This window comes from Dysidea avara, chromosome 15 (assembly GCF_963678975.1).
Source record: "Dysidea avara chromosome 15, odDysAvar1.4, whole genome shotgun sequence".
NCBI lineage: Eukaryota > Metazoa > Porifera > Demospongiae > Dictyoceratida > Dysideidae > Dysidea > Dysidea avara.
Genome location: NC_089286.1, coordinates 11,875,719 through 11,888,087, shown reverse-complemented (window position 1 = coordinate 11,888,087; position 12,369 = coordinate 11,875,719). Strand labels below are relative to the sequence as shown.

The following is a 12,369-nucleotide window of genomic DNA, read 5'->3' as shown; positions in this document are numbered from 1 at the left end:
TAATTGTACGTATTTTATGGCTGTTGGTTGCTACCAACAGACCTTTGGTGTTTTTGTTTTTTACACCATAAAGCCTAAATAAATAAATAAATAAATAAATTATAGTTTGCGGCACTACCACAAACTATAATAGTACTATAATAATAGTTTGCAGTACTACCGCAAACTATAATATTTCGCCCTTGCGGTATATATACGACGAGCACGGGAATGCACCAGAGGAGGTTGGTCACGCGCCAGTCATCGTGATTTCCAAGAAATGTCCAACCGCACGTAACCTGGTAGAGAATTTTTGTGGTTAATATTAAAGCGAAATTCACGCGCACAGATTTCTAAGCAATCAAATGAGTTTATTTTTATTTTAAGTATAGCTATAGTGTAAACAAACATCGTGCACATGATTTTCTACGTTGTTCGCCTCTTTATCTTTCGTGTAACTAGCTAATTGCTTTGTTGGCTAATAAGCTTAAAATGGATTCAACTGACGGAGTGAATGTGATCCAGCTGACAGTTCCGCTATTACATGATGATGCTTCATCAAAGAGTGTGCACGAGACTCAGGAAAACTACGGTACTACCATTGCACAAGGCCACCACCATACAGGTTTGTTTTTTATTTATTTGTACTGAGCAGTCAGCCCTGCTGGTATGCTCAGGAAAAAAAACAACAACAAAAAAAACAGTTCTAACTTAACATACAGTAACAAGCTAGTACTAGTGTGGTAATATGATTGTAAAAGTGATGTGAACGAATCTGGATCAGACGTTTCAATGATGTTAACAGGCAAGGTGTTCCATTCTTTAACAGTTCTTGAGAAGTAGCTGCTCTGGTATGATCTGGTGGATGATGATGGAATTATGAGATGCAATGGATGATATGATCTAGTTTCTCTCGTTGGTGGTAGGTAATATGATGGTATGCAGATGGCAAGCTGGTGTTTTACTGTAGCTAACTCGTTATGATAGGCTACAACTGTAAATGCCTGATCACTTAATTGTCTTCACAGTTGTTGACTGCAGCATCGGCTACATGCTGTGGCCGCTGTTTGTTTGGACTTCGTGAAATTCAAGGAAAGGCCTACACGGCTCAGAATTTTTATTTTTTTGTTTATTTTCCCTTCGACGAATTAACTGAAACTCACCGCCTTATAGTCACATTGATTTCTGTTATTAAATGCTATCCCACTAGAGAGCCACCTGTAAGATGGCCGATTCCTGCATGTGTGATTTCTGCACCGAAAGTATACCAAATAACGATAATAATAATAATAATAATAATAATGCTACGGCTAGCAACTGCCTGTTTTCGTAGCTATAGGACAACAAGCCCCACCTAAGTTGTGGTAGCTAAGTATATACTTTCGATTTCAGTTTCGTTTAATAGTACAAAGTTGCTATTGTTCCGGCAGCCGGAAATATTTTGCCGCTTGGTCTTGGCACCAAATTCACCTGAATTGTCGTTATTAAAATTTAACCATTAACCTACCATCACAGCCATTTCTTGGCCGCCACCTTGGATTTCACATCTTTTTTCACCATGGCCTTTATGGGGGCCGCACCTTTTTTTACAGCTTGGCTGTTTTTGATTAGATATCACTTCTTTTTGTATTTGTATACTGCAAAGCCGGCCTATGGCTGGCTTTGGGGCTTTTGCAACCCATGTGTTTTTTCTTTACCACAGGAAGAAGAAAAGAACTTAAAGAAGATTTTTCATACTTCAATTATTTTTGATTTTATTAGTAATTATACAAATTATATACATATATTTATTACATGCCCATTATTCCCCACAGGATATTTTTTGCAGCTGATCTCTCTACTGGGTGACTTGAACTGTAGCTGAACTATCTACAGGATGGTTTCTTTGTAGCTGAACTCTCTACAAGGTGATCTCTTCTAGCTGGTCTCTCTACAGGATGATTTGTTTCTAGCTGAACTCTCTACAGGTGATTTGTTTGCAGCTAAACTCTCTAAATGGTGGTTTCTTTGTAGCTGAACTCTCTATAAGATGACTTCATCCAACTGAACTCTCTACAGGGTAATTTTTTTGTAGCTGAACTCTCTACAGGGTGATTTGTTTGCAGCTGAACTCTCTTCATGATGGTTTTATTGTAGCTGAACTCTCTACAAGGTTACTTCTTCCAGCTGATCTCTCTATGGGGTGATTTGTTTCTAGCTGAACTCTCTACAGGTGATTTGTTTGGGTTTCTTTGTAGCTGAACTCTCTACATGATGGTTTCTTTGTAGCTGAACTCTCTACAAGGTGACCTCTTCTAGCTTATCTCTCTACAGGGTGATTTGTTTCTAGCTGAACTCTCTACAGGTGATTTTTTGCAGCTAAACTCTCTACATGATGGTTTCTTTGTAGCTGAACTCTTTACAAGGTGACTTCTTCTAGCTGAACTCTCTACGGGGTAGTTTCTTTGTAGCTGAACTCTCTACATGATTGTTTCTTTGTAGCTGAGCTCTCTCTACAAGGTAACTTCTTCTAGCTGATCTTTCTACTGGGTGATTTGTTTGTAACTGAAGTTTCTACAGGGTGATTTGTTTGCAGCTGAACTCTCTACATGGTTGTTTCTTTGTTGCTGAACTCTCTACAAGGTGAATTCTTCTAGCTGATCTCTCTAAAGGGTAATTTGTTTGTAACTGAACTCTGTACAAGGTGCGTTTTTGTAGGTGATCTCACTGCAGGTTGATTTGTTTGTAGCTGAACTCACTAAAGGGTGATTTGCTTGTAGCTGAACTCCTTGCATTGTGTCTAGTTTCTAGCTGATCTCTCTACAGGGTGATTTGTTTGTAGCTGATCTCTCTACAGGTTGAGTTGTGTGTAGCTGATCTCTCTGCAGGTTGATTTATTTGTAGCCGATCTCTCTACAGGGTAATTTGTTTGTAGCTGAACTCTCTATAAGGTGATTTGTTTGTAGCCGTTCTCTCTGCAGGTTGATTTGTTTTAGCTGAACTTTCTACAGAGTGATTTGCTTGTAGCTGAACTCCTTACATTGTGTCTAGTTTCTAGCTGATGTCTCTACAGGGTGATTTTTTTAGCTGAACTCTCTACAGGGTGGTTTGTTTCTAGCTTATCTCTCAACAGGTTGATTTGTGTGTAACTGATCTCTCTACAAGCTGATTTGTTTGTAGCTGATCTCTCTGCAGGTTGATTTGTTTCTAATAATCTCTCTACAAGTTGATTTGTTTGTTGCTAATCGCTCTAAAGGTTGATTTGTTGTAGCTGAACTCTCTGCAAAGTGTTTTGTTTGTAGTTGATCTCTCTACAAGGTGATTTTTTGTAGCTGCCCTCTCTACAGGGTGATTTGTTTTTAGCTGATCTCTCTACAGGGTGATATTTTGTAGCTGACCTCTCTTCAGGGTGATTTGTTTGTAGCTGATCGCTCTACAGGTTGATTTGTTTGTAGCTGAACTCTCTACAGGGTGATTTGCTTGTAGCTGAACTCCTTACATTGTGTCTAGTTTCTAGCTGATCTCTCTACAGGATGATTTGTTTGTAGCTGATCTCTCTACAAGTTGATTTGTGTGTAGCTGATCTCTCTGCAGGTTGATTTGTTTGTAGCCAATCTCTCTACAGAGTAATTTGTTTGTAGCTGACCGCTCTATAATGTGATTTGTTTGTAGCTGATCTCTCTGCAGGTTGATTTGTTTTAGCTGAAAAGTGATTGCTTGTAGCTGAACTCCTTGCATTGTGTCTAGTTTCTAGTTGATGTCTCTACAGGGTGATTTTTTGTAGCTGAACTCTCTACAGGGTGATTTGTTTCTAGCTTATCTCTCTACAGGTTGATTTGTGTGTAACTGATCTCTCTACAAGCTGATTTGTTTGTAGCTGATCTCTCTGCAGGTTGAATTGTTTCTAGCTGATCTCTCTACAAGTTGATTTGTTTATTGCTGATCGCTCTAAAGATTGATTTGTTTGTAGCTGAACTCTCTGCAAAGTGTTTTGTCTGTAGTTGGTCTCTCTACAATGTGGTTTTTTGTAGCTGACCTCTCTTCAGGGTGATTTGTTTCTAGCTGATCTCTCTACAGGGTAATTTGTTTGTAGCTGATCTTCTACAAGTTGATTTGTGTGTAGCTGATCTCTCTACAGGGTAATTTGTTTTAGCTGAACTCTCTACAGGGTGATTTGCTTGTAGCTGAACTCCTCACATTGACAATGTGTCTAGTTTCTAGCTGATCTCTCTACAGGGTGATTTGTTTGTAGCTGCATGATCTCTCTACAAGGTGATTTGTTTGCAGCTGAACTCTCTACATGGTAGTTTCTTTGTAGCTGAACTCTCTACAAGGTGACTTCTTCTAGCTGATCTCTCTACAGGATGACTTGTTTCTAACTGAACTCTCTACAGGGTGATCTGTTCATAGTGGAACTTCTAGTTGGAGATTTGTTTGCAGCTGAACTCTCTACACGATGGTTTCTTTGCAACTGAACTCTCTACAAGGTAACTTCTTCTAGCTGATCTCTCTGCAGGGCAATTTGTTTGTAGCTGAATTCTCTACAGGGTGATTTGTTAGCAGCTGAACTCCCTACATGATGGTTTCTTTGTAGCTGAACTCTCTATTAGGTACCTTCTTCTAGCTGATCTGACTACAGGGTGACTTGTTTGTAGCTGAAGTCCCTACAGAATAACTTGCAATGTAATATAATTCTATAATGGAGTAAATTATAAACGTAGCTGAATGCTCTATTAGGGTGACTGTTCTATTAGAGTATCTCGATCTCGCATATGCTACACGTAGTTGGCTTTGGAATCATAACTTAGTGGTTTGTAATCCGATTCTTCTGTACTACTGCAAGGACTTTCTATGATAATTATTCCAGCTACACACCGATTGTCAGCTCACTGCTCTAAGCGGTTTGCCTGGTAGGCGTGAAAACTAATTGTTTTTATATTCATAAAAATCGATCGCGTAATTTTGACACAGGTTGGGTTTTGTGTCATATCTCGATGGCCTTAAACTGGATTCCTTTCAAACCCCAAAAAGGCACTCCTACGATAGTTACTCCATCTACATAGCAATTTTCAGCTCATTCCTTCAAGCGGTTTACCCTGTGGGCGTGACAGACCTTCGACCTAATTGTACGCAAATAATCGGTCATAACTCCGTGAATGTTCATCAGATTCCTTCCAAACGTGGTACTGCGATTCGCCTTAATGAGCCCTTTACGTGTGCCAAATTTCAGCCCGATTGAAGCACTCATTCGTGTTTTATGGCGGATTTTGCAATGTGTGTGAAAAGAAGTAGAAGAAAAAAAACGAAGAAAAAAAACCCAAACTTTGGCCGCTCGTATCTCGGAAATGGCTGGAGCGATTTTCTTCAAATTTGGAATGTTGACTCCCCTACCTAGCCGGCACTTCTGTAGCAACTGTGGTTTCAATCGGATAAGGAATCACGGAGCTACAAAGGTGTGAAAATTGCATTCACTTTCTTCCTGTAAATATACCAACTGTGTGGCGTGCCGGCTTCTTGGGCCGCACGACACACTACCGTGTGTCTTGATATTCTTGTGATTGTAAACACATCGGCCAGTTTGCACAACAAGGTGTTTACGAAAAATAGCATCTCATGATGCTGGGCTGTGAATTGTCGTATCACTTTCAAGGGTGACACTGCTGGGCCATAAAGATTTCTGGTATAGGCTTCTTCAACTGAACAGTCTGCAATTGCCTAAAATTAGTTCTTGTCAATAGCTGAAACTTCCGCTCCAGTGTCAATTTAAAAGTAACTTACTGTCACCTCATTCACCTGTAACTCAGTCAGCTACAGTGTTTTCTGTTCTGAGTGTACTGTACCTAAGAAATTGTCGATGTCTTCATTTCCATCATCATCATCACTGAAGTGATTGTGTTGGTACCTTGAACTGAATCAGTAGTGATTTTTTAAGGCATGTCCACACAATGAAAATAATGTGCATTAAATTCGCATCAATTCAAATTGGTTGAGTCCACACAGAATTTACATTGAAGCAATTTGCATTGAAGGCAGCCAACTATAGTAGTAGTTTGAAACCGGATTGCAAAGTGAAACAAGCAGCATTACATCATAATACCGTCATATCAGCTTTGCACGTGAGGTGTTAACACTTGCACGTGAAGCCTCGCATGAAGCAGGATAAGGGTCAAAGGTACAAAAACAAGGATGAAATCAAGCAGCAAAATTGTTAAGTGTGTCTGTGTGAAAACATTGCATTATTAGTCATGGCTGGTAGTTGGACAGCTGAAGAAACTCGACCGCTTATCACCTTTTGGGGCCAAGAAGTTGTTCATAACAAGTTATCCAGGGTTCACAGAAATCATGATATATTCCAATGTATTTCTATAGAACTGGAAGGATACAGATTCTCCAGGCAACAGTGTCGAATGAGAATAAAAGTCTAACACAGAAATACAGTGGAAAGTAAGCGTCATGGCACAAATGCATGGAGTACTCATAAATCCAATGACTACTTACAAGGACCACAACAATGTCAGTGGAAATAACAGGGAGACTTGGGAATACTTTGACCAGTTTGATGCCGTCTTGGGTACAAGGCTAACATCTGTGCTAGTGTCACAGTGGGAGTGATGATGCATCTCAGGTTCCAAGCAATGCTCTAAATGGTCTGGGATGACAAAAGTGTAAAGTGTATGCAAATATTCCTTGTACACTCTACAGATGACTACATAGATCTGGACACAACTCAAGTTTACAACCTTTACCTAACATATATATGTTCCTCCTGGAGAGGATGATACTACGCTAGTGTCTGACACATTTGGTAGTTGTACATATGTTTTAATAACTGTGTTTATCATAATGTCTGTATAAAGCTACTATTGAAGTAGTGCATTAGCCAGTGAATTTATCTCTACACCCACCACTACCACTGCAGTAACTTTGCAGCTGACCACCCCTGTTACCATAGCCACAACTACAGCACAACTGGTTTTCAGCAGCCAACTAGTGCTAGCAAGGTGAAAGGTAAACAAACCTATATTAAACTAAATACGTTAACACACAATGCAGATAGAAGAAAAAGGAACAGGAATGAAGGCATGGAAATTAAATGCAGACCATGATGCCAGGGTTTTTACAGCAGATGCATTCTACAAACAACCCTGCTTCACATAACCCATCATTGTATGGGTCCTCTTCTCACTTGTTGCCTCATTATCCAGTAGATAATCAGTATAATTTGATACCAACTCCAGGAAAATTATAACAGTGACGATGATAATCAGTAATATTCTTTATTGTATCTGTTGTCTGCAAAATAAACCATACTATTAAACGAATGTAAAATACACATGTATAATTATATTAATTATTGATAATATTGTGTAAGTGCATTATGAATAGTGTTTGCTGCCTGACTTGGATTTCCCTATACTATGTGGACATCTCCTTGCTGTTCATGTACTTCCCAAAGTGGTCTTCATAAATTTCACAGATGTTGTGCAAGATCACACATGTAGCTGTAAAGTTTGGTACATTCTCTATCAGGAAGTCCATCTGTTTGAGAAAACACCTCCAACAGTCTTTCAGCCTACCAAAGGCATTTTCCACAGCCCTGATCTAGTGGTAGTTAAAATGTCTTTTCAGTGTGGATATCTGTGGAGTCACAACATATGGTTCATTAACCAGGACAGCTGTGGATAGTCTGGATTCCCAAGAATCAACAGGGGTACCTGCATAATATGGCCATGTACAATTGTGAACAAGCTATACTTGCATTCCACTTATCAGTTTATTCCAGCTAGGTAATAAAGTGCCCTCCATACCTTTGCAATAAACAGAGCAGTTGGAAATAACCTGGCATCATGTACTTTTCCCGGCCACCCAATGTACACACCATAAATATTTATTAAAAGTCCACAAGGGCCTGCATTACAATGAAAAAATACCCTTTCTGTTGTAATAATCTGCTGAGCTTTCTGTAGTGCAATTAATAGGAATATGTGTTCCACCAATGCCACCAGCTACTTATGGAAAGCCAAAGTGAACTTCAAAACCATCGACCACTTAACGGAACCTGTTGTCTTGTGGAATATTAAAATATTGTGATAACTACTTTTGGTCATCACTTCACATGTTTACATTGCAATTTCTTTAACAGTAAATCTTCCTAACCTGAAAACTGATGCCAGAGTGCAATACTCCACATAAGTTGCCAGTTCCCATACAGTAACAGCTTTTATACTCACTGGAAACCTCATGTTTGTAGATTGTTTTTGTAAATGTGGCTGTAGTTAGTTGCATATAATGTTAAAGAAATTTTGCTTTCACCAACTACTTCTAAGTCTGCCAGACAGAGCATCACGAAACATATCCCTACCTTTCGTTATACACCAGGAACTCCACTGCATTCTCCTGTAAAGAGGTGTGAAATCATCTTTCTACGGCACGAGATAAAAATACAGCAACAAGCAGATCACAAACATACTCCAACAAACTGTCATCACAACACTTCAGCAACTTAGGTAGCAAACCATTCTTACCAGCAGCCTTTCCCACATTTATACATAGCAAAGTTTCCAGATTTCCTCTGACATTGGTGGACTCTATAATCTCCGTACTACCTCTCGGGGGTAACTCAGGAATTATACCTAATGTGTTTTCACTGAAAACACTGGAGACATTCAACACAGACTGAAAATGTTCACGCCATCTCTCCAGTGTCTCAACAGGTCCACAACACAGCTGTCCATCAGGTCACTGGAACCACGCTCCACCAACTAAGCTAGTTGTTGATACCAACTGCTCATTGCTTCCCTAACCATCCTAGCCATGTTTGATAAAATGCTCCCAATCTTCAGGGAGCTGGGTTTTAAGCCATCTCTGAAACAACCAATTCCTCTTTGTAATCAGAGGATGAAGCTCTTAGTATATCTCAACAACCAGTCCAGTTGGTTACTGTCCTCCCATCCTAAGACTGATGTAGCAGCTTTCAAAAAGACCATCCCTTATCACCTCCTACTTTAAATTGGCACCCCCTTCGTGCCTCCAGCCCTCAGACAGTAACTTAGTAGCTTCAGCATTAAACTTTACGTACTACACCATCATCTCACAGGAGAGTTACAGCATACTTCCTTCTCTTAAACTGTCCTATACAACACCTCTTTACTTTCAAACCCAGTTTAGCACAAAACAGCTTGTGGTCAGTCCAGCACTCTGCAGAGTGTCAAACACTCACATCGTAACACAAGTACTTGATGCATAGTGATGTAATCAGTATGGTGCCAATGTTTCATTCCAGGGTGTTTCCAAGTATGGTTGAAAACATACCGTAGGCCTTCTCATATATTGTATTCATCCATTTGGAGCACAAAATGATAGTAAACTCTCATTACCTTCATTCATCTCTCCAACTCATGAAAACAACGAACATCATATCACACCGAGTCCTCCCCTCTAGTAATACTACAAACAAATCACCCATTAGTATCAGCAAACCATTCTTTGGTACTGAATCCAATGATACTTGCAAATTGTTGTAAAATTCATTCTTTAGATCAGGACATGATTGATGAGTAGGAGCAAGGTAATGTAGAGAGGCTTGGAACCCAGTTCAGGAACCTCTTTCTTGGTCAAAAATAGTTTCAAAGTGACAATACGTGAAGACACCACATTCCAACTCTCCAGCATTCCTCCATGTTTCAGACATCACTGAGTCAAGAACAATACCAATTCCCTCACCACATGACCAGCTGCAGGCACAGGTCTCCCAGAGTGCACTACAGTACAACCATCCACCAAATACACTGCTTGGCCAACCACGTAGTCTCACTGATTCGTTTTAAACCTCTTCAGCAAGAACTCTGCTTAACAATCAACCATTAAACGTCTTCCACCCAGTCTAAGCATTTCAGTACAAATGTCACCTTCAGCCTCCACAAGGGTTTTAACATTCCAGCTCCCACTTGAAGGTAATTAAAGCTACCAAGGTGCATTGCTTGTCTCACCATAGTCTGACATCTAGAATGATATTGTTACACACACCAAGTGCTCACAACATCACTGTAGTGCGACTCTGGTGCACTTCACTTGGCTACTGATCAAAAACCAGAACAAGAACCAAATGTCAGATTGCACCATAATACTAGCAATGTTAGCCAGTAACAAACTGATATTGCAAGTCAGGCACCGCGAGGAGGTACTACTTGGATTACGCACACACACACACACACACACACACACACACACACACACACACACACACACACACACACACACACACACACACACACACACACACACACACACACACACACACACATACGCACGCACGCACACGTGCAAACATGCATGCACATACATTGTAAAAAGGTTATAAACTATTTACCTTTTAATCTCACATTTTGTAAACACAAAGTATTAGTGAAAATTGTTTATGTATAGTCCAACAGCTATAGTCTCTGTAGTCTTTCAGCATACAATTCTTAAAAAGTTAGTTTATTTCAATTGATGTATGTCACTGCAGTAAGTCATTTTCTTTCTGTAGATATTGAATCATGTGCTAGGAAATTGGAAGGTGTATGCAGCAAACATCAGGTAAATGGGAAATTGATTATGATATACATATAACCAAGAGTAAATAATGGAAGAGAGAGTATCCAACTGCCATATACTGCATCAAAAATGAGCACGTCAAGTAGAGAAGCCATCCTGTAGTGCTTTCAAAGAAAGTGTTGAATGAAGTAATAAACACCTGCTAGCTCAGACTGTTTGAAGTGCCCAATCATGATTTGCAGTGCCCAATCATGATTTGCAGTCAAACAGTCTGAGCTAGAAGGTGTTTATTACTTCATTCAACACTTACTTTGACAGCACTACAGGATGGCTTCTCTACTTGACATGCTCATTTTTGATGCAGTATATGGCAGTTGGATACTCTCTCTTCCATTATTTACTCTTGATATAACTAAGTTCACAAAATATTTTACTTGTTGGGTATAGCATGACAGGGCCGGTGGAAGCTCTTAGTGGCTGGTCAGGCAGCAACGGGGATTGTGATGAGTGACTGTGCTGCGAAGCACTCTGACATGTGAAGCATGCCCCTGTAGGGGGGTCTGGAGGCATGCCCCCCCAGGAAAATTTCGAATTTTTAGTGTTTGTAAACCACATTCTGAAGCAATTTTAACTTTACAAGAGTTGATTTTAAGATATTGCTTGATACATACACTGACTTTTGTAACTTCCCTAGCTGTCACACTACCTTTCTATATGTTGTAAAGTCTAATTTCATTTATACAATTGATCAGGTTTTTACAGGCTTTGCCTTCTTACCTGTACCCCCAATAATAACAATAATAATAACATACCTTTCAGCAGAGCTGGAAGAACGTCCACCGCACTGGTCATCATGTGCTTCGATCATTAGACGCACGAATACAATAGAGGATAAGCAACTGTGGTAACGTGAAGTCGGTTGCACATCCTTTTACTACATTAAAGGTTAGAATGGTTGGTGTCTGTCTAGAAACATAAATTAGTGTATGTCATGACGACGTAACTACTGTACGGAGCTACCTTATTAGTGTGTAGCTATATTAGCTTTACTACTGAGGCATGCGCTCACATGACTGGCTTGGGCTGTGAAAATCTGCTACAGCAGTGGCCATAGTGCTTACACCGGCCCTGCATGACCATTGCTGCTCTTTTGTCTTTTGTACAACAATGCATTTAGTGGTGTTTACTAGTCATGTTACATTGTGTGAGCTATAATCAGTAAAGTGTAATACACCTGAAACACTGTATCTAAAAACTCTCTTTTCAGTGGAACCCATCTTTTTGGACCATTGCATTCATACAGCTTACTTTGTATACAGCATAAAAGTTGAGAAATATATATGCAATAAATTGTTGCACTTAGCACAAAAGCTGTCTGGATTCCATGCATTTTCAATTATGCTGCAATATGGCATCGATATATTTCACTAGCTGGTATATATACATTTAACCTAACCTCTATAATTACTGTGAGTGATAGCAATATTTCAAGCAGTACACCTAGTGGTAACTTGTATCCTGCAAGTACGAGCATATGTAACAATACAGAAACATTAAAAGCTATAGAGTTTAAGTAGTTTGCCAGACACTGTTGTAATTTACACTGTTATAGGAAGCAGCCATCTACTTGACAGAGGGAGTTGGAAATGAGAAACTTGATGATCATCCATCATCTGCTATTAGTTATAATGCATACGTGGTCCTGCATTCCACTGTGTATCGAATTACTGAATTTGTATTCTTGATTTTGCTGATGTCATTGGCATTTTTGGAGGAGCCTAGTTTCCGAGAAGTGCCAGTTCAGGTAGGTATATATGGTAGGATTTGTAGGAATTCATACTAAATAAATGTTCCAATTCAATGTAAAGCACTGCC

The 12,369-nt window shown here is 39.6% G+C and overlaps 1 protein-coding gene across 7 annotated transcripts in view; it reads left to right on the top strand.

Moving 5' to 3' along the window:
• Positions 1–340: 340 nt before the first annotated feature.
• LOC136245098 (two pore channel protein 1-like) overlaps positions 341–12,369 on the top strand; it is a 104,292-nt gene continuing 92,263 nt past the window's right edge. For 5 of the 7 annotated variants that reach the window (XR_010695736.1, XR_010695738.1, XR_010695737.1 and 2 more), the window contains exons 1-3: positions 341–604; positions 10,487–10,536; positions 12,107–12,298. Coding sequence is in view for 3 of the 7 variants with exons in the window: in XM_066036616.1 (XP_065892688.1) it covers positions 472–604; positions 10,487–10,536; positions 12,107–12,298 (375 nt within the window). In the remaining 4 variants the exon portion in view is untranslated. Of the gene's footprint in view, positions 605–661; positions 902–10,486; positions 10,537–11,336; positions 11,440–12,106; positions 12,299–12,369 lie in introns of those variants that run through there. The other 2 variants (XM_066036617.1, XM_066036618.1) reach the window with 2 other exon arrangements.